The 15,343-nt window shown below is 47.8% G+C and overlaps 1 protein-coding gene across 2 annotated transcripts; it reads right to left on the bottom strand.

Moving 5' to 3' along the window:
• Positions 1-3,396: 3,396 nt before the first annotated feature.
• Positions 3,397-6,261, bottom strand: LOC119961117 (gastrula zinc finger protein XlCGF7.1-like). 2 transcript variants are annotated; one of them, XM_038788616.1, is made up of 2 exons: positions 6,168-6,261; positions 3,397-4,998 (listed from the first exon to the last, which is right to left on the bottom strand). In XM_038788616.1, the coding sequence occupies exon 2, from the start codon at positions 4,387-4,389 to the stop codon at positions 3,547-3,549; it is 843 nt and encodes a 280-aa protein (XP_038644544.1). In that variant the 5' UTR covers positions 4,390-4,998; positions 6,168-6,261; the 3' UTR covers positions 3,397-3,546. The 2 variants fall into 2 exon arrangements, with proteins under 2 accessions (XP_038644544.1, XP_038644545.1); XM_038788617.1 differs by lacking the exon at positions 6,168-6,261 and adding an exon at positions 5,998-6,137.
• Positions 6,262-15,343: the final 9,082 nt, after the last annotated feature.

The raw sequence follows: 15,343 nt of genomic DNA, 5'->3' as shown, positions 1-15,343 counted from the left end.
CAGAACAGGCCCTTCGGCCCTCGATGTTGTGCCGAGCAATGATCACCCTACTCAAACCCACGTATCCACCCTATACCTGTAACCCAACAACCCCCCCCCCCCCTTAACCTTACTTTCATTAGGACACTACGGGCAATTTAGCATGGCCAATCCACCTAACCCGCACATCTTTGGACTGTGGGAGGAAACCGGAGCACCCGGAGGAAACCCACGCACACACGGGGAGGACCTGCAGACTCCGCACAGGCAGTGACCCAGCCGGGAATCGATTCTCCATTTAAATATTGGAAAGAGGAAAACGATCACCTTCAGTTTCAGTTACATATCCCACTCCCTAGCTATTCTCTCTATTGCAACTCTTTGAGGCTGAACCAATCTGTTCATAATCTGGTTGGCAAATTCATCCCAAACTGAGTTACTGACGACACATCACAAAGACTGTCCATTTCCACCTCAGTAACATTGTCCAGATTTGCTGCTGCCTCATCTCATCTGCTACTGAAATTCATTCATTCCTTTGTCATCTCAAACCTTAACTACACTAATGTTCCCCTTGCCGGCCTCTCCGATTCAACTCTACATAAGGTCATGTAAAAATCTGCTGCTTGTGTGCATATTCACACTAATACCTGTTCAGCCAACACCAGGAGTGACCAAATGAGGGAATACAGCACGGTACTGAGGGAATACAGCACGGTACTGAGGGAATACAGCACTGTACTGAGGGAGTACGGCACTGTACTGAGGGAATACGGCACGGTACTGAGGGAATACAGCACGGTACTGAGGGAATACAGCACGGTACTGAGGGAATACAGCACGGTACTGAGGGAATACAGCACGGTACTGAGGGAATACAGCACGGTACTGAGGGAATACAGCACGGTACTGAGGGAGTACGGCACTGTACTGAGGGAGTACGGCACGGTACTGAGGGAATACAGCACTGTACGGAGGGAATACAGCACGGTACTGAGGGAATACAGCACGGTACTGAGGGAATACTGCGCCGTACTGAGGGAATACAGCACGGTACTGAGGGAGTACAGCACTGTACTGAGGGAATACAGCACGGTACTGAGGGAATACTGCGCCGTACTGAGGGAATACAGCGCTGTACTGAGGGAATACAGCACGGTACTGAGGGAGTACAGCACTGTACTGAGGGAGTACAGCACTGTACTGAGGGAGTACAGCACTGTACTGAGGGAGTACAGCACTGTACTGAGGGAGTACAGCACTGTACTGAGGGAGTACAGCACTGTACTGAGGGAATACAGCACTGTACTGAGGGAATACAGCACTGTACTGAGGGAATACTGCACCGTACAGAGGGAATACTGCACCGCACAGAGGGAATGCAGCGCCGTACTGAGGGAATACAGCGCCATACTGAGGGAGTACAGCGCCGTACTGAGGGAGTACAGCGCCGTACTGAGGGAATACAGCGCCGTACTGAGGGAATACAGCGCCATACTGAGGGAATACAGCGCCGTACTGAGGGAGTACTGTATTGGGGGAATACAGCGCTGTACTGGGGGAATACAGCGCCGTACTGGGGGAATACAGCGCCGTGCTGGGGGAATATAGCGCCGTACTGGGGGAATACAGCGCCGTACTGGGGGAATACAGCGCCGTACTGAGGGAATACAGCGCCGTACTGAGGGAATACAGCGCCGTACTGAGGGAATACAGCGCCGTACTGAGGGAATACAGCGCCGTACTGAGGGAATACAGCGCCGAACTGAGGGAATACAGCGCTGCACTGAGGGAATACAGCGCTGCACTGAGGGAATACTGCACTGTACTGAGGGAATACTGCACTGTACTGAGGGAATACTGCACTGTACTGAGGGAATACTGCGCTGTACTGAGGGAATACTGCTCTGTACTGAGGGAATACAGCGCTGTACTGAGGGAATACAGCGCTGTACTGAGGGAATACAGCGCTGTACTGAGGGAGTACAGCGCTGTACTGAGGGAATACAGCACGGTACTGAGGGAATACAGCACTGTACTGAGGGAATACAGCACTGTACTGAGGGAATACAGCGCTGTGCTGAGGGAATTCAGCACTGTACTGAGGGAATACAGCACTGTACTGAGGGAATACAGCGCTGTACTGAGGGAATACTGCACTGTACTGAGGGAATACTGCACTGCGCTGAGGGAATACAGCGCTGTGCTGAGGGAATACAGCACTGTACTGAGGGAATACAGCACTGTACTGAGGGAGTACTGTACTGGGGGAATACAGCGCTGTACTGGGGGAATACAGTGCTGTACTGAGGGAATACAGCGCTGTACTGAGGGAATACAGCGCTGTACTGAGGGAATACCACACTGTACTGAGGGAATACAGCGCTGTACTGAGGGAATACAGCGCTGTGCTGAGGGAATACAGCGCTGTACTGAGAGAATACAGCACTGTACTGAGGGAATACAGCACTGTACTGAGGGAATACAGCACTGTACTGAGGGAATACAGCACCGTACTGAGGGAATGCAGCACTGTACTGAGGGAATACAGCACTGTACTGAGGGAATACAGCACCGTACTGAGGGAATGCAGCACTGTACTGAGGGAATACAGCACTGTACAGAGGGAATACAGCACCGTACTGAGGGAATACAGCACTGTACTGAGGGAATACAGCACGGTACTGAGGGAATACAGCACCGTACTGAGGGAATGCAGCACTGTACTGAGGGAATACAGCACTGTACAGAGGGAATACAGCACCGTACTGAGGGAATACAGCACTGTACTGAGGGAATACAGCACTGTACTGAGGGAATACAGCACTGTACTGAGGGAATACAGCACTGTACTGAGGGAATACAGCACTGTACTGAGGGAATACAGCACTGTACTGAGGGAATACAGCGCTGTGCTGAGGGAATACAGCACTGTACTGAGGGAATACAGCGCTGTGCTGAGGGAATACAGCGCTGTGCTGAGAGAATACAGCGCTGTACTGAGGGAATACAGCACTGTACTGAGAGAATACAGCACTGTACTGAGAGAATACTGTATTGAGGGAATACAGCACTGTTTTTCGGAGGCACCTTCCAGTATAACCCCATCTGCTCTTGCAGCTGGACATAAAGGTCCTGCTGATGAAATTTCGAAGGAGGAAGTTCTCTCGGGTGAACTGCTCACTATAAAGCCCTCGTTGATGAACACTGAACAGATAATCTGGTCATAATCACAGTTCTGTTTTGAACTCACTTTCTTGCTTCACAGATGCTGCCTGACCAGCTGAGTATTTCCAGCATCTTATTTGTGTTTGTTGGAGCCTTATGTAAGCAATCTGGCTGCTGCATTTCCAACATTACAACAGTGACTACAATTCAAAAGAACTTCATTGTGTGAAAAGCACTTTCTAAGAGAAATAAAGGATTCCAACACTGTCCATTTAATGCAATTCATGTCCATTATATTAATCCCTTTAACAGGGCTGGAGTTTAACACCAATGGAAATAAATCTGAACTGTCAGAATGGACATGGTTCATTCCTGGGTGTAGGAATCCAATCCCTGCAATCACATGTGAACTCTCTGATGTGCCAGACGATTGGATGGCCGAGTGAATCCTCTATCACACACGGGGCAGGTGAACGGCTTCGCCCCGGAATGGATTCGCTGGTGTTTTGTCAAATCACTTCCGCTTTTAAAGCTCTTCTCACAGTCAGAACATTGAAATGGTCTCTCATCAGTGTGAACAACCTTATGTTTCCTGAGCTGCGATTTCAAAGCGAATCCCTTCCCACACTCCGAGCAGGTAAAGGGTTTCTCCCCAGTGTGAACTAGCTGGTGATCCCGGAGATTGTATGGATTAGTGTAACTCTTCCCACACTCAGTGCAGGTGAACGGTCTCTCTTCAGTGTGAACACGCTGGTGTTTAAGAACGTGTGCCGATTTAATAAATCCCTTCCCACACACGGAGCAGATGAACGGCCTCTCACCAGTGTGGACACGCTTGTGATCAGTGAGATGGGAAGAACAAGTGAATCTCTGCCCGCACTCAGAGCAGTGGAATGGTTTCTCCCCAGTGTGAACCCGTAGATGTTCAGTGAGGTTGGATGAACACCGGAAGCCCTTCCCACACTGAGGGCAATCGTACGGTTTCTCTCCAGTGTGAACTAGCTGGTGTGCCATTAGGCTGGATGCTGAAGTGAATTCCTTTCCACAGGTGGAGCAGGTGAACAGCTTCTCTCTCGTGTGAACACGTTGATGATTAATTAGACCTGCAGCATTCTTATAGCTTTTCCCACAGTCAGAGCAGTTGAAAGTCCTCTCCCTGGTGTGACTACGTCGATGAATTTCCAGACCTGATGGGAATCTGAATCCCTTCCCACAGTCCCCACATTTCCATGGTTTCCCCATGCTACCGGCGTCCTTGTGTTACCAAGGCAGTGACGTGGGGGTATTGTCACTGGACTAATAATCTAGAGACCCAGGGTAATGCTCTGGGGACCCAGGTTCGAATCCCACCGCGGCAGATGGTGAAAATTGAATTCAATAAAGATCTGGAATTCAAATTCTAATGATCATGAAACCATTGTCAATTGTTGTAAAACCCCATCTGGGTCACTGATGTCCTTCAGGCCTGGCCTACATATGACTCCAGATTCATAGCAGTGTGGTTGATTCTTAAATGCCCTTAGGGATGAGGAATAAATGTTTCCACAATCAGCGCTGCCCACATCCCATGAACAAATGAAAAAAAACAGGCTTGATAATCAGTTGAAGCCTCCTCTACACAACATGTGTATGGTTTCTCCCCACTGTGAACGGTGCGATGTTTTTTCAGGGTTTTCACAGTCAGTTCACTGGAACATTGCCACTTGTGTGTATTTGTTTGTCTTTTCCAGTCAGAATGATGTTTCAGATCCTTTCCCACAAACAGAACAGACAAACATTTCTCCTTTCACATTCAACGGCTGATGATATTCAGATCCTGATGAACGTGTCACATCCTCTCCTTCCAATCCCCTGTAAAAGGAGTTGACAATGTCGGTATCACTTTCATTCCAGGATAGAAATACAGAACAAATAATTCTAATCTCTGTGGAATATTCTTCCCTCTCATGTTTCCCCAAATATGTTGCCCAATCAAAGTAAAAGGAGTCAAAATCCCAACATAAACAATGGTAAGCTATGGCAGCATTGTGGTTAGCAATGCTGCCTCACGGCGCTGAGCACCTGGGTTCAATCCCAGCCCCGGGTCACTGTCCATGTGGAGTTTGTACATTCTCCCCGTGTCTGCGTGGGTCTCACCCCCACAACCCAAAAAAGATGTGCAGGGTAGGTGAATTGGCCATGCTAAACTGCCCCTTAATTGGAAAAAAAATTGGGGACTGTAAATTTAGAAAACGAAACAAAAGGAAAGTTTTTTAACTGAACAACAATGTTGCTTTCAGTGTCTCGGAAATACTCTGCATCGGAGGTAACAACAGTTGTGGAAGATCAAGTGTGGACACCTCGTGGTCCCACCTGAACATGGACAAGAGCACATGGCCTCTCATGGAAGAGAGGCCAGCAGCCAGAGGAAGCCCTACATTCTCCCCCATAGGGCTCCCATCCAGTCTACAAATTGGTATTTTAAACAGATCAGGAGCAGAACTTCCACTCCAACTAGCCCAGACCCCTCTGTGCAGCAAAGCTGACCCTCGAAAAGAGCATCCTGCCTGAGCCCACTCCCCCCACCCTATCCCCATAACCTGCAGATATTTGGGTTGTGGGAGGACAGCAGAGTACCGGAAGAAACCCACACAGGCACAGGGAGAATGTGCAAACTTCACAACGACAACCACCCAAGCTCGGATTCGAATCCAGGTCTCTGTCGCTGTGAGGCAGCAGTGCCAACCACAATGCCGCTAATTAACAATAATTTAATCCCACCGGGTATTAGGACCCAGTTGGAAAAGAGACCCTGAACGTCCCGCCCATTCTCTCTGACCGCAGCCAGACACCAGCGCATGCGCTCTTCACCTCGCTGAAGCAACATGGCGGCCCGGGCCTAATCCCAGGTACAGGATCCAGAGCCAAAAACCCGCGACCGCAGGGTCTTATTGAGGGTTTGCGGCGTTCACTGAAGAGTTGAGAAACTCTCCCCGTCCAGAGCTGGCTCCATCACTCCCCCTGGGATTCCATATCCTTACCAGTTACTGCAGCCCATCCGCACCACCGCTTCCCGGTTTCCTCCGACTCGGAACAGAGTTACCCAGAATGCCCCGCAACCGGCTGGCCCTGAAGCATGCGCACTCAGCGCCTGGGCAATGAGTCAGTTGGATAGAGCGGTTTCTGGGCTGCGGAGGATTGTGGGAACTCTCGCCAACACTAATCAGCTGCAGGAAGTCAGTGTTTTACTGGCGACTGGGCGCAGATCAGACGTGAACCTATAATTCTGTTCCTTTCTCTCTACAGATGCGGTCTAACCTCATTAGTGTGTCATATTTTGATATTCCAACATCTGCAATGTTTTTGCTTTTTAAAAGTTCATTAATTTTATACTGGAGTCGCTGGCTAGGCCAGTATTTATTGCCATTCATAGCTGCCTTCAGCAGGTAGTGCCTTCAGCTGCCTTGGTGAACTGCTACAGTCCATGTGATATAGTTACAGCCGCAGTGATATTAGGGAGTTTCAGGATTTTGACCCAGCAACAGTGAAGGAACGGCAATTTATATCCAATTCAGGATGGTGAGTGGCTTGGAGGGGAACTTCCAGGCGATGGGATTTCTATGTGCATCATGCCGTTATCCTTCGTGGTTGTGGGTTTGGAAAGTGCTGCATAAGAAGCCTTGGTGAGTTCCTACAGTGCATCTTTTAGATGGTACACACTGCTGCTACTGTGCTGGAGGGAGTGAATGTTTGTGGATTGGGTGCCAAGCAAAAAGGCTGCTTTGTCCTGGATGGTGTCCAGCTTCTTGAGTGCAAGGGCAGCACGTTGGCACAGTGAGTAGCACTGCTGCCTCACGGTGCCGACGTCCCAGGTTCGATCCTGGATCTGGGTGATCATCTGTGGGGAGTTTGCACATTCTCCCCATGTTTGTGTGGGTTTCGCCCCCACAACCCAAAGATCAAATCAAATCAATCAAATCAAAATCGCTTATTGTCATGAGTAGGCTTCAATGAAGTTACTGTGAAAAGCCCCTAGTCGCCACATTCTGGCACCTGTCCAGGGAGGCTGGTACGGGAATCGAACCGTGCTGCTAGCCTGCTTGGTCTGCTTCAAAAGCCAGTGATTTAGCCGAGTGAGCTAAACCAGTCCCTTTGCAGGTTAGGCGGATTGGCCACGCTAAATTGCCCCATAATTGGAAAAAATTAATTGGATACTCTAAATTTACATTAAAAAAAGAATGATTTAAGCATCTTGAGTGTTGTTGGAACTGCACTCATCCAGGCCAAGTGGAGAGTATTACATTACACTCCTGATTTGTGTCTTGTAGATATGGGACAGGCTTTGGGGATTCAGGAGAAAGGTTACTTGCCACAGGATTCCTAGCTTCTGACCTGCTCTTGCAGCAATGGTATTTATATGGCTAGTCCAAATCTGGTCAATGGTAACCCCCAAGATGTTTATAGTGTTTTATTACAGATGTAGCTCACAGAACAGAGTCTAGAAACACAGACCAGTTAAAGGCTGTGTTGACAATGAGCAAAACTATTTCAGTTGAGACTTTTTAATCCTTTTTACTTTTACAATATTTTAAAATGGGGGAGGCGGTCGCATAGTGGTATTGTCACTGAACTAGAAATTCAGAGTACTCTGGGGTCCCAGATTCAAATCCCGCCACTGCAGATGGCGAAATTTGAATTCAATAAAAATCTGGAATTAAAAAAGTGATGAAATGGAATTATTGTCGATTGTTGTAAAAACCCATTTGGTTCATGAATGTCCTTTAGTGAAGGAAATCTGTCATCCTTACTTGGTCTGGCCTGTATGTGACTCCAGACTCACAGCAATGTGGTTGATTCTGAACTGTCCCCTCAAAGGCAATTTTGGATGGGCAATAAATGCTGAACAAATAAAATGGGACATGGACATCGCTAACATGACCAGCAATTCACCAAGCCTTTTCTGAAAATACCTGCCAAATCCCCTAACTTACAAGGATATGGACAGCAGGAACATGGGAACATCACAACCTGCAATTACCCTTCCAAGCCACATACCATTCTGACTTGGAGGTAGTTTGCTGTGCCTTCACTGTCTCTGGACTAAAGTCTTAGAGTTCCTTTCCTAACAGCACTATGGGTACACCAACAGTACTGAGACTGCAGTGATTAATGAAGGAAGCTCACCCCCAACTTTGGAAGGACAATTAAGGATGAACAACAAATGCTGGTTTTGTCAACAATGCTCCCATGAAAGAATGAAAACAATCTCTTGACAATCAGTAGTTTCCCCTTGTGTCTTCTCACACACTGAGCAGAGAACAGCCTCTCCCCAGTTTGACCCCACTGGTGATTGAGTGCACATCCAAGTGAAACCTTTCCCACAGAAGCCTCGTCCACACTCACAACACATCGCTCCCTCTGCGCTTCCGCATCTTCACCAGTTTGGAGATCCGACAAACAAGACTTACCATCGCTATCACTGCGCATGCTCCAGACATCGGGCGGTACTACACTTGCGCACTGCTTTCCTGTCATGTGAATAGAGGACATTCCCCACCGTGAGGGATACTGGATATAAACACTGCCATTGAAAGTTAAAACCAGTGAACAGTGAATTTTTTTGATATCTTGTGGCGAATGGGTACACTGGGGCGGGAATCAATAAAATTAAGAATCAAATTATACACTGACATAAGTAAACCTTTCCTTTAGGTAATTTGGACATTCTGAATTCTTCCTCCGTGTACCCGAACAGGCGCCGGAGTGTGGCGACATAGGGGATTTTCACAGTAACTTCATTGCAGTGTCATGTAAGCCTACTTGTGACAATAAGATTGTTAGGGCGGCATGTGACACAGTGGTTAGCACTGGGACTACGGCGCTGAGAACCCGGGTTTGAATCCCGGCCCTGGATCACTGTCCGTATGGAGTTTGCACATTCTCCCCATGTCTGCGTGGGTTTCACCCTCACAACCCAAAGATGTGCAGGTTAGGTGGATTGGCCACGCTAAATTGCCCCTTAATTGGAAAAAGAAAATAATAATAATTGGGTACTCTGAATTTTTTTTTAAAGGATTATTTGTAGCTTCCCCACCAATCAGTTTTTTTCCATTATCCTGAAGTGACCTTATTTTTATCGGGAGTTAATTGAAGTGAGTTCATAACTCTCATTATCTAAATTTCCATTTACCACTTTTCTGTCCATCTGATCAGTCCATGGCTGAACCCCGTGCTGGCTGTCCAAGTTCCCCTGTGTGCAGGTTTGCTGCATTCTGTTATGATTCTTGGATTTGGATTTACTGTCACGTGTACCGAGGTACAGTGAAAAGTATTGTTCTATGTACAGTCCAGACAGATCGTTCCAGACATGAAAACATAGTACATACAATGGATTACCTCCAGAGTTGACAATTCTAATGTACTCCTGACTGCTCTGCCACATTCTTCCATCGATAAAATTGAGGTCATTCAAAATTTTGCTGCCCCATGTCTTAACTTGCAGACAATCCATTTACTTACACAACCCCCCCTCCAATTGTGGCCCCTTTTGCAGCCCCCCCCCCCCCCCATTTCAATTGTACACGATTGGTGGCCCTGCTCCTTCAGTTGCCTCGACACTAAGCTCTGGAATATGTTCTACCCATTCCCACATCCTGTCAGCCTGCTGAGATTTGAACCCCTGTCCCCAGACCATTCGCCTGAGCCTCTGGATAACCCGTCCAGATGGCATGCCCACTGCACCATATTCTCCCCTCAACTTGGGGTGAGAAAAGGGCGGCACGGTGGCGCAGTGGTTAGCACTGCTGTCTCACAGTGCTGGGGACCCGGGTTCGACCCCGAACCGGGGTCATTGTCCATTTGGAGTTTGCACATTCTCCCTGTGTCTGTGTGGGTCTCACCCGCACAAACCAAAATATGTGCAGGTTAGGTGGATTGGCCATGCTAAATTGCCCCTTAAGTGGAAAAATGAATAAAATTGAAATACATTTGGGGTGAGAAAGCATCTAAGCATCAGAGATTTGGTTGATTTAAGGTTTCCAGGTGCTGGGATGTGAGAGGCAGGTCAGGAATGCATTGGAATAGTCAAATCTCAAGTTGACGTGGGTGTGAATGAGGATTTCAGCAGCAGACAAGCTGGGGCAGGCTGGAGACAGGTAACGTCACAGAGGTGGAATTACGTGGTGTTTGTGATAGTGTGGATATATGATCAGAAACTCGACTTAGATTTAAATCTGACACGGAGATTGTGAAGAGTGTGGTTCAGCCTCAGATGATTCCCAGGGAGAGGGATGGACTCGGGAGTTAGGGAATGGGATTTGAGGTGGTGGTGGCTTTGGTCTTCCGAATATTTATTGGAGGAAATGTCTGCTCATCCAGTACTGGATGTGGGATAAGTAGTTTGATAATTTAGTAACAGTGGAGGAATGGAGAGGGATTGGGGTGAGGTAGAGTTGGGTGTTGTCAGTGTCCATGTGAAAATTAACACGGTGATTTTGGACAGCGGGATAGTGGATAGCACTGCTGCCTCACAGCACCAGGGACCTGGGTTTGAATCTGGCCTTGGATGACTGTCAGTACGGAGTTTGTGCATTCTCACCAAATCCGTCTGGGTTTCCTCCGGGTGCTGCCACAGTCCAAAGATGTGCAGGTTAGGTGGTGTTATGGGGTTAGGGTGAGGTTATAAATCATAGATCATAGAATTTACAGTGCAGAAGGAGGCCATTCGGCCCATCGTGTCTGCACCAGCCCTCTGAAAGAACACCCCACCCAAGCCCACACCTCCACCCTATCCCCATAACTCAGTAACCCGACCCAACACTAAGGGCAATTTTGGACACTTAAGCGCAATTTATCATGACCAATCCACCTAACCTGCACATCTTTGGACTGTGGGAGGAAACCGGAGCACCCGGAGGAAACCCACGCACACACGGGGAGAACATGCAGACTCCGCACAGACAGAGAACCAAGCCGGGAATCGAACCTGGGACCCTGGAGCTGTGAAGCAATTGTGCTAACCACCATGCTACCGTGCTGCTTATGGGCCTAGCTAGTGTGCTCTTTCAGACGTATAGTGCAAACCCGATGGGCTGAATGGGCTCCTTCCACACTGTAGGGATTCTATGGATTCTCATGCCATCATGTCGATGGGAAATAGGAGGGGCCAAGGATAGATCCTTGGGGGACACCATGTTGCAGTGGAAAGGGAGGTTGGAGATGGGATGGCCGTTTGTAAACAAGTTTGGCGTCAAGGGTTGTTTTCTCAGGAAAGGTGAAGATAGTGTATTTAAAAGTGAGAGGGGCAAAACCAGAAGAGAGAGAGAACTGTTAACAATATCAGTTAATGTGGGGAAGTTGGTTTGTCAGCGGTTTAGTGAGAATAGGGTCAATGAAGCAGAAGGCAGGTCTCGTAATCAAGATGAGATTGAACAGGACATGACAGGAGATAGGAGAGAACCTGGAGATAGATCCGAGTTCACACTCAGACGAGGGGGATTTTTAGTGACAGTTTGGTCCAGTGGAGCTAGTGGAAGGGAGGGAAGCAGCAGAGGCAGCTGATCAGATTGTCCACGCACTGTAATTACTTGTGAATTCGCTGGTGTCTCATCAGGTTGGATGACTGTGTGAATCTCTTCCCACATTTGTGGCAGGTAAACGGCCTCTCCCTTGCGTGAACTAGCAGGCTGGATGACTGAGTGAATGTCTTCCCACACTGGGAGCAGGTGAATGGCTCCTTTTCAATGCCCAGACTGTGAGAAGTGCTTCAAAAGTTCCAGGGAACTTGTGCGCCATCAACGTATTCACACTGATGAGAAACCGTTCAGGTGCTCCTACTGCGGAACTGGGTTCAAGACATCATCTGACCTCACTGTTCACCAGCGAACTCACACTGGGTAGAAGCTATTCGCCTGCTCTGACTGTGGGAAAGGATTCATTAATTCATCCAACCTTCTGATACACCAGCAACTTCATACAGGGGATAGACAGTTCACCTGCTCTGAATGTGGGAAGGGATTCACACGTTCATACAACCTTCTGACACATCAGGAGGTTCACAGTGAGGCCATTAACTTGCTCAGTATGTGGGAAGGGATTCACTCATTCATCCAACCTGCTGACACACCAGAGAGTTCACAGTGGGGTGATGCCCTTTACCTGCTCCATCTCTGGGAAGGAATTTTCTCACTTATAGACATAGAACATAGAACAGTACAGCACAGAACAGACCCTTCGATCCTCGATGTTGTGCCGAGCAATGATCACCCTACTCAAACCCACGTATCCACCCTATACCCGTAACTCAACAACCCCCCCTTAACCTTACTTTTTAGGACACTACCGGCAATTTAGCATGGCCAATCCACCTAACCCGCACATCTTTGGACTGTGGGAGGAAACCGGAGCACCCGGAGGAAACCCACGCACACACGGGGAGAACGTGCAGTCTCCGCACAGACAGTGACCCAGCCGGGAATCGAACCTGGGACCCTGGAGCTGTGAAGCATTTATGCTAACCACCATGCTACTGTGCTGCCCTGAATCTTCTGAAACACCATCAAATTCACACTGGGGAGCGGCTATTCACCTGTAATGCCCGTGAAAAGGGGTTTACTCACTCATCCAACCTGCAAACACACCAGCGAGTTCACAAGCAACTACAAGGTTTAGATCATACCCTTATTGATGCTGTTCATTGTGCTCAGGACTGAATAATGTTCACTCTGACTGTCTATATCTGCTGATAAGATTTATTATTCTGAATGAATGTGAAATAAATCAACTTTGTTTGAATTGGAACGTTGTTGCAGATTTTTATCTTTCCTACCTGAGTGTTTAACATCACCTGTCTGGAGCTCAGAAAGAAATGAAGGATCATACGGCAGGAACAGAACTTCAGCCTGGACACAGTCCTTCAGGGTCACACTGAGAAGGACAAATGACACTTTGGTCTATCTCATCTCTCTTCACTGAGAGCAAAGTCCCTGTGTGGCTAAATCCTGAGGCATGTAAGAAATGTGTCCCAGCCACACTCTTCCATTGTTCAGAGCTCCTAGATATGGAACAGATGTTTCCTTTACAACTGTCGGGCAGCATGGTAGCACAAGTGGCTAGCTTCACAGTGCCATGGTCCCAGGTTTGATTCCACGCCTGATCACTGTCTGTGCGGAATCTGTACGTTCTCCCTGTGTCTGCGTGGGTTTCTTCCGGGTGCTCCGGTTTCCTCCCACAGTCCAAAAACGTGGATTGGCCATGATAAATTGCCCTCAGTGAACAAAAAGTTTAGGTTGGATTATTGGGGTTAGGATGGAAGTAATGGCTTAAGTGAGTTTGTGCAGACTCGATGTTCTGTGTTCAGAGTCAGGAAGAACAATGGTGAATGCTGAAAATGTGCTGTCAAATCTGAGATTGGTGTGAACCTGTGATGTTCCCGACTGGAGGTAAATTGCTGGATTGGTTGATAATTGGTTATTTATTGTCACATGTACCAACGTACAGTGAAAAGTATTTTTCTGCGGCCAAGGGAACGTACACAGTACGTACATAGTAGACAAAAGAATAATCGACAGAGTAAACTGACAGTGGTGCATCAACATATACTGATTGGTTACAGAGAAGAACAATGCCAAACAAGAGCAGCATAGGGTGTCGTGGATAGTATTCTTACAGAGAACACATTGTTGAGGAGGTTAGTAGATGTGGGGAAGAAGCTGTTCCTATATCTGGATGTGCAGGTGTTCAGACATCTGTATCTTCTGCCTGATGGAAGTGTTTGATAAGGTACCCCATGGTCGGCTATTGCAGAAAATACGGAGGCTGGGGATTGAGGGTGATTTAGAGATGTGGATCAGAAATTGGCTAGTTGAAAGAAGACAGAGGGTGGTAGTTGATGGCAAATGTTCAGAATGTAGTTCAGTTACGAGTGGCGTACCACAAGGATCTGTTCTGGGGCCGTTGCTGTTTGTCATTTTTATAAATGACCTAGAGGAGGGCACAGAAGGTTGGGTGAGTAAATTTGCAGACGACACTTAAGTCGGTGGAGTTGTAGACAGTGCGGAAGGATGTTGCAGGTTACAGAGGGACATAGATAAGCTGCAGAGCTGGGCTGAGAGGTGGCAAATTGCGTTTAATGTAGAGAAGTGTGAGGTGATTCACTTTGGAAAGAATAACAGGAATGTGGAATATTTGGCTAATGGTAAAATTCTTGGTAGTGTGGATGAGCAGAGGGATCTCGGTGTCCATGTACATAGATCCCTGAAAGTTGCCACCCAGGTTGATAGGGTTGTGAAGAAGGCCTATGGTGTGTTGGCCTTTATTGGTAGAGGGATTGAGTTCTGGAGCCATGAGGTCATGTTGCAGCTGTACAAAACTCTGGTACGGCCGCATTTGGAGTATTGCGTACAGTTCTGGTCGCCTCATTATAGGAAGGACGTGGAAGCTTTGGAACGGGTGCAGAGGAGATTTACCAGGATGTTGCCTGGTATGGAGGGAAAATCTTATGAGGAAAGGCTGATGGACTTGAGGTTGTTTTCGTTAGAGAGAAGGTTAAGAGGTGACTTAATAGAGGCATACAAAATGATCAGAGGGTTAGATAGGGTGGACAGTGAGAGCCTTCTCCCGTGGATGGAGGTGGCTAGCACGAGGGGACATGGCCTTAAATTGAGGGGTAATAGCTATAGGACAGAGGTCAGAGGTAGGTTTTTTACGCAAAGAGTGGTGAGGCCGTGGAATGCCCTACCTGCAACAGTAGTGCACTCGCCAACATTGAGGGCATTTAAAAGTTTATTGAATAAGCATATGGATGATAATGGCATAGTGTAGGTTAGATGGCCTTTAGTTTTTGACTTCCCATGTCGGTGCAACATCGTGGGCCGAAGGGCCTGTACTGCGCTGTATCGTTCTATGTTCTAATGGCCTCCTTCTGCATTGGAGGGACTCTTCTGATTCTACATTGGATCCAATGATTACGTTCACTCACATACTGCAGTCTGACTTATTACCGGAAAGATACTGTGTTTGTTACTCTCAAAGTGAGTGAATCTTTTGCTGTTTCTCCTCTGGGCCCCATCTCCACTATTATTGTCTGATTGTCCCACTGAGACTCTCACTGTTATTATTGGACAATCAGCCAGTCAGCCTGAGCCTGTGGTCGCTCTCACCATCTGGAACCATCACAATGCTCGGGTGATTGACGGCAACTCCCGACCAATAGGAAGAT

The sequence above is a fragment of the Scyliorhinus canicula genome, unplaced genomic scaffold (genome assembly GCF_902713615.1).
Source record: "Scyliorhinus canicula unplaced genomic scaffold, sScyCan1.1, whole genome shotgun sequence".
Lineage (NCBI taxonomy): Eukaryota > Metazoa > Chordata > Chondrichthyes > Carcharhiniformes > Scyliorhinidae > Scyliorhinus > Scyliorhinus canicula.
Note: the sequence above shows the minus strand (reverse complement) of the source record. Positions and strands in the feature narration are given on the sequence as shown.

Coding starts and splice junctions, on each gene's coding strand:
- LOC119961117 (XM_038788616.1), bottom strand. CDS start 4,389: ATGGGGAAACCATGGAAATGTGGGGACTGTGGGAAGGGATTCAGATTC.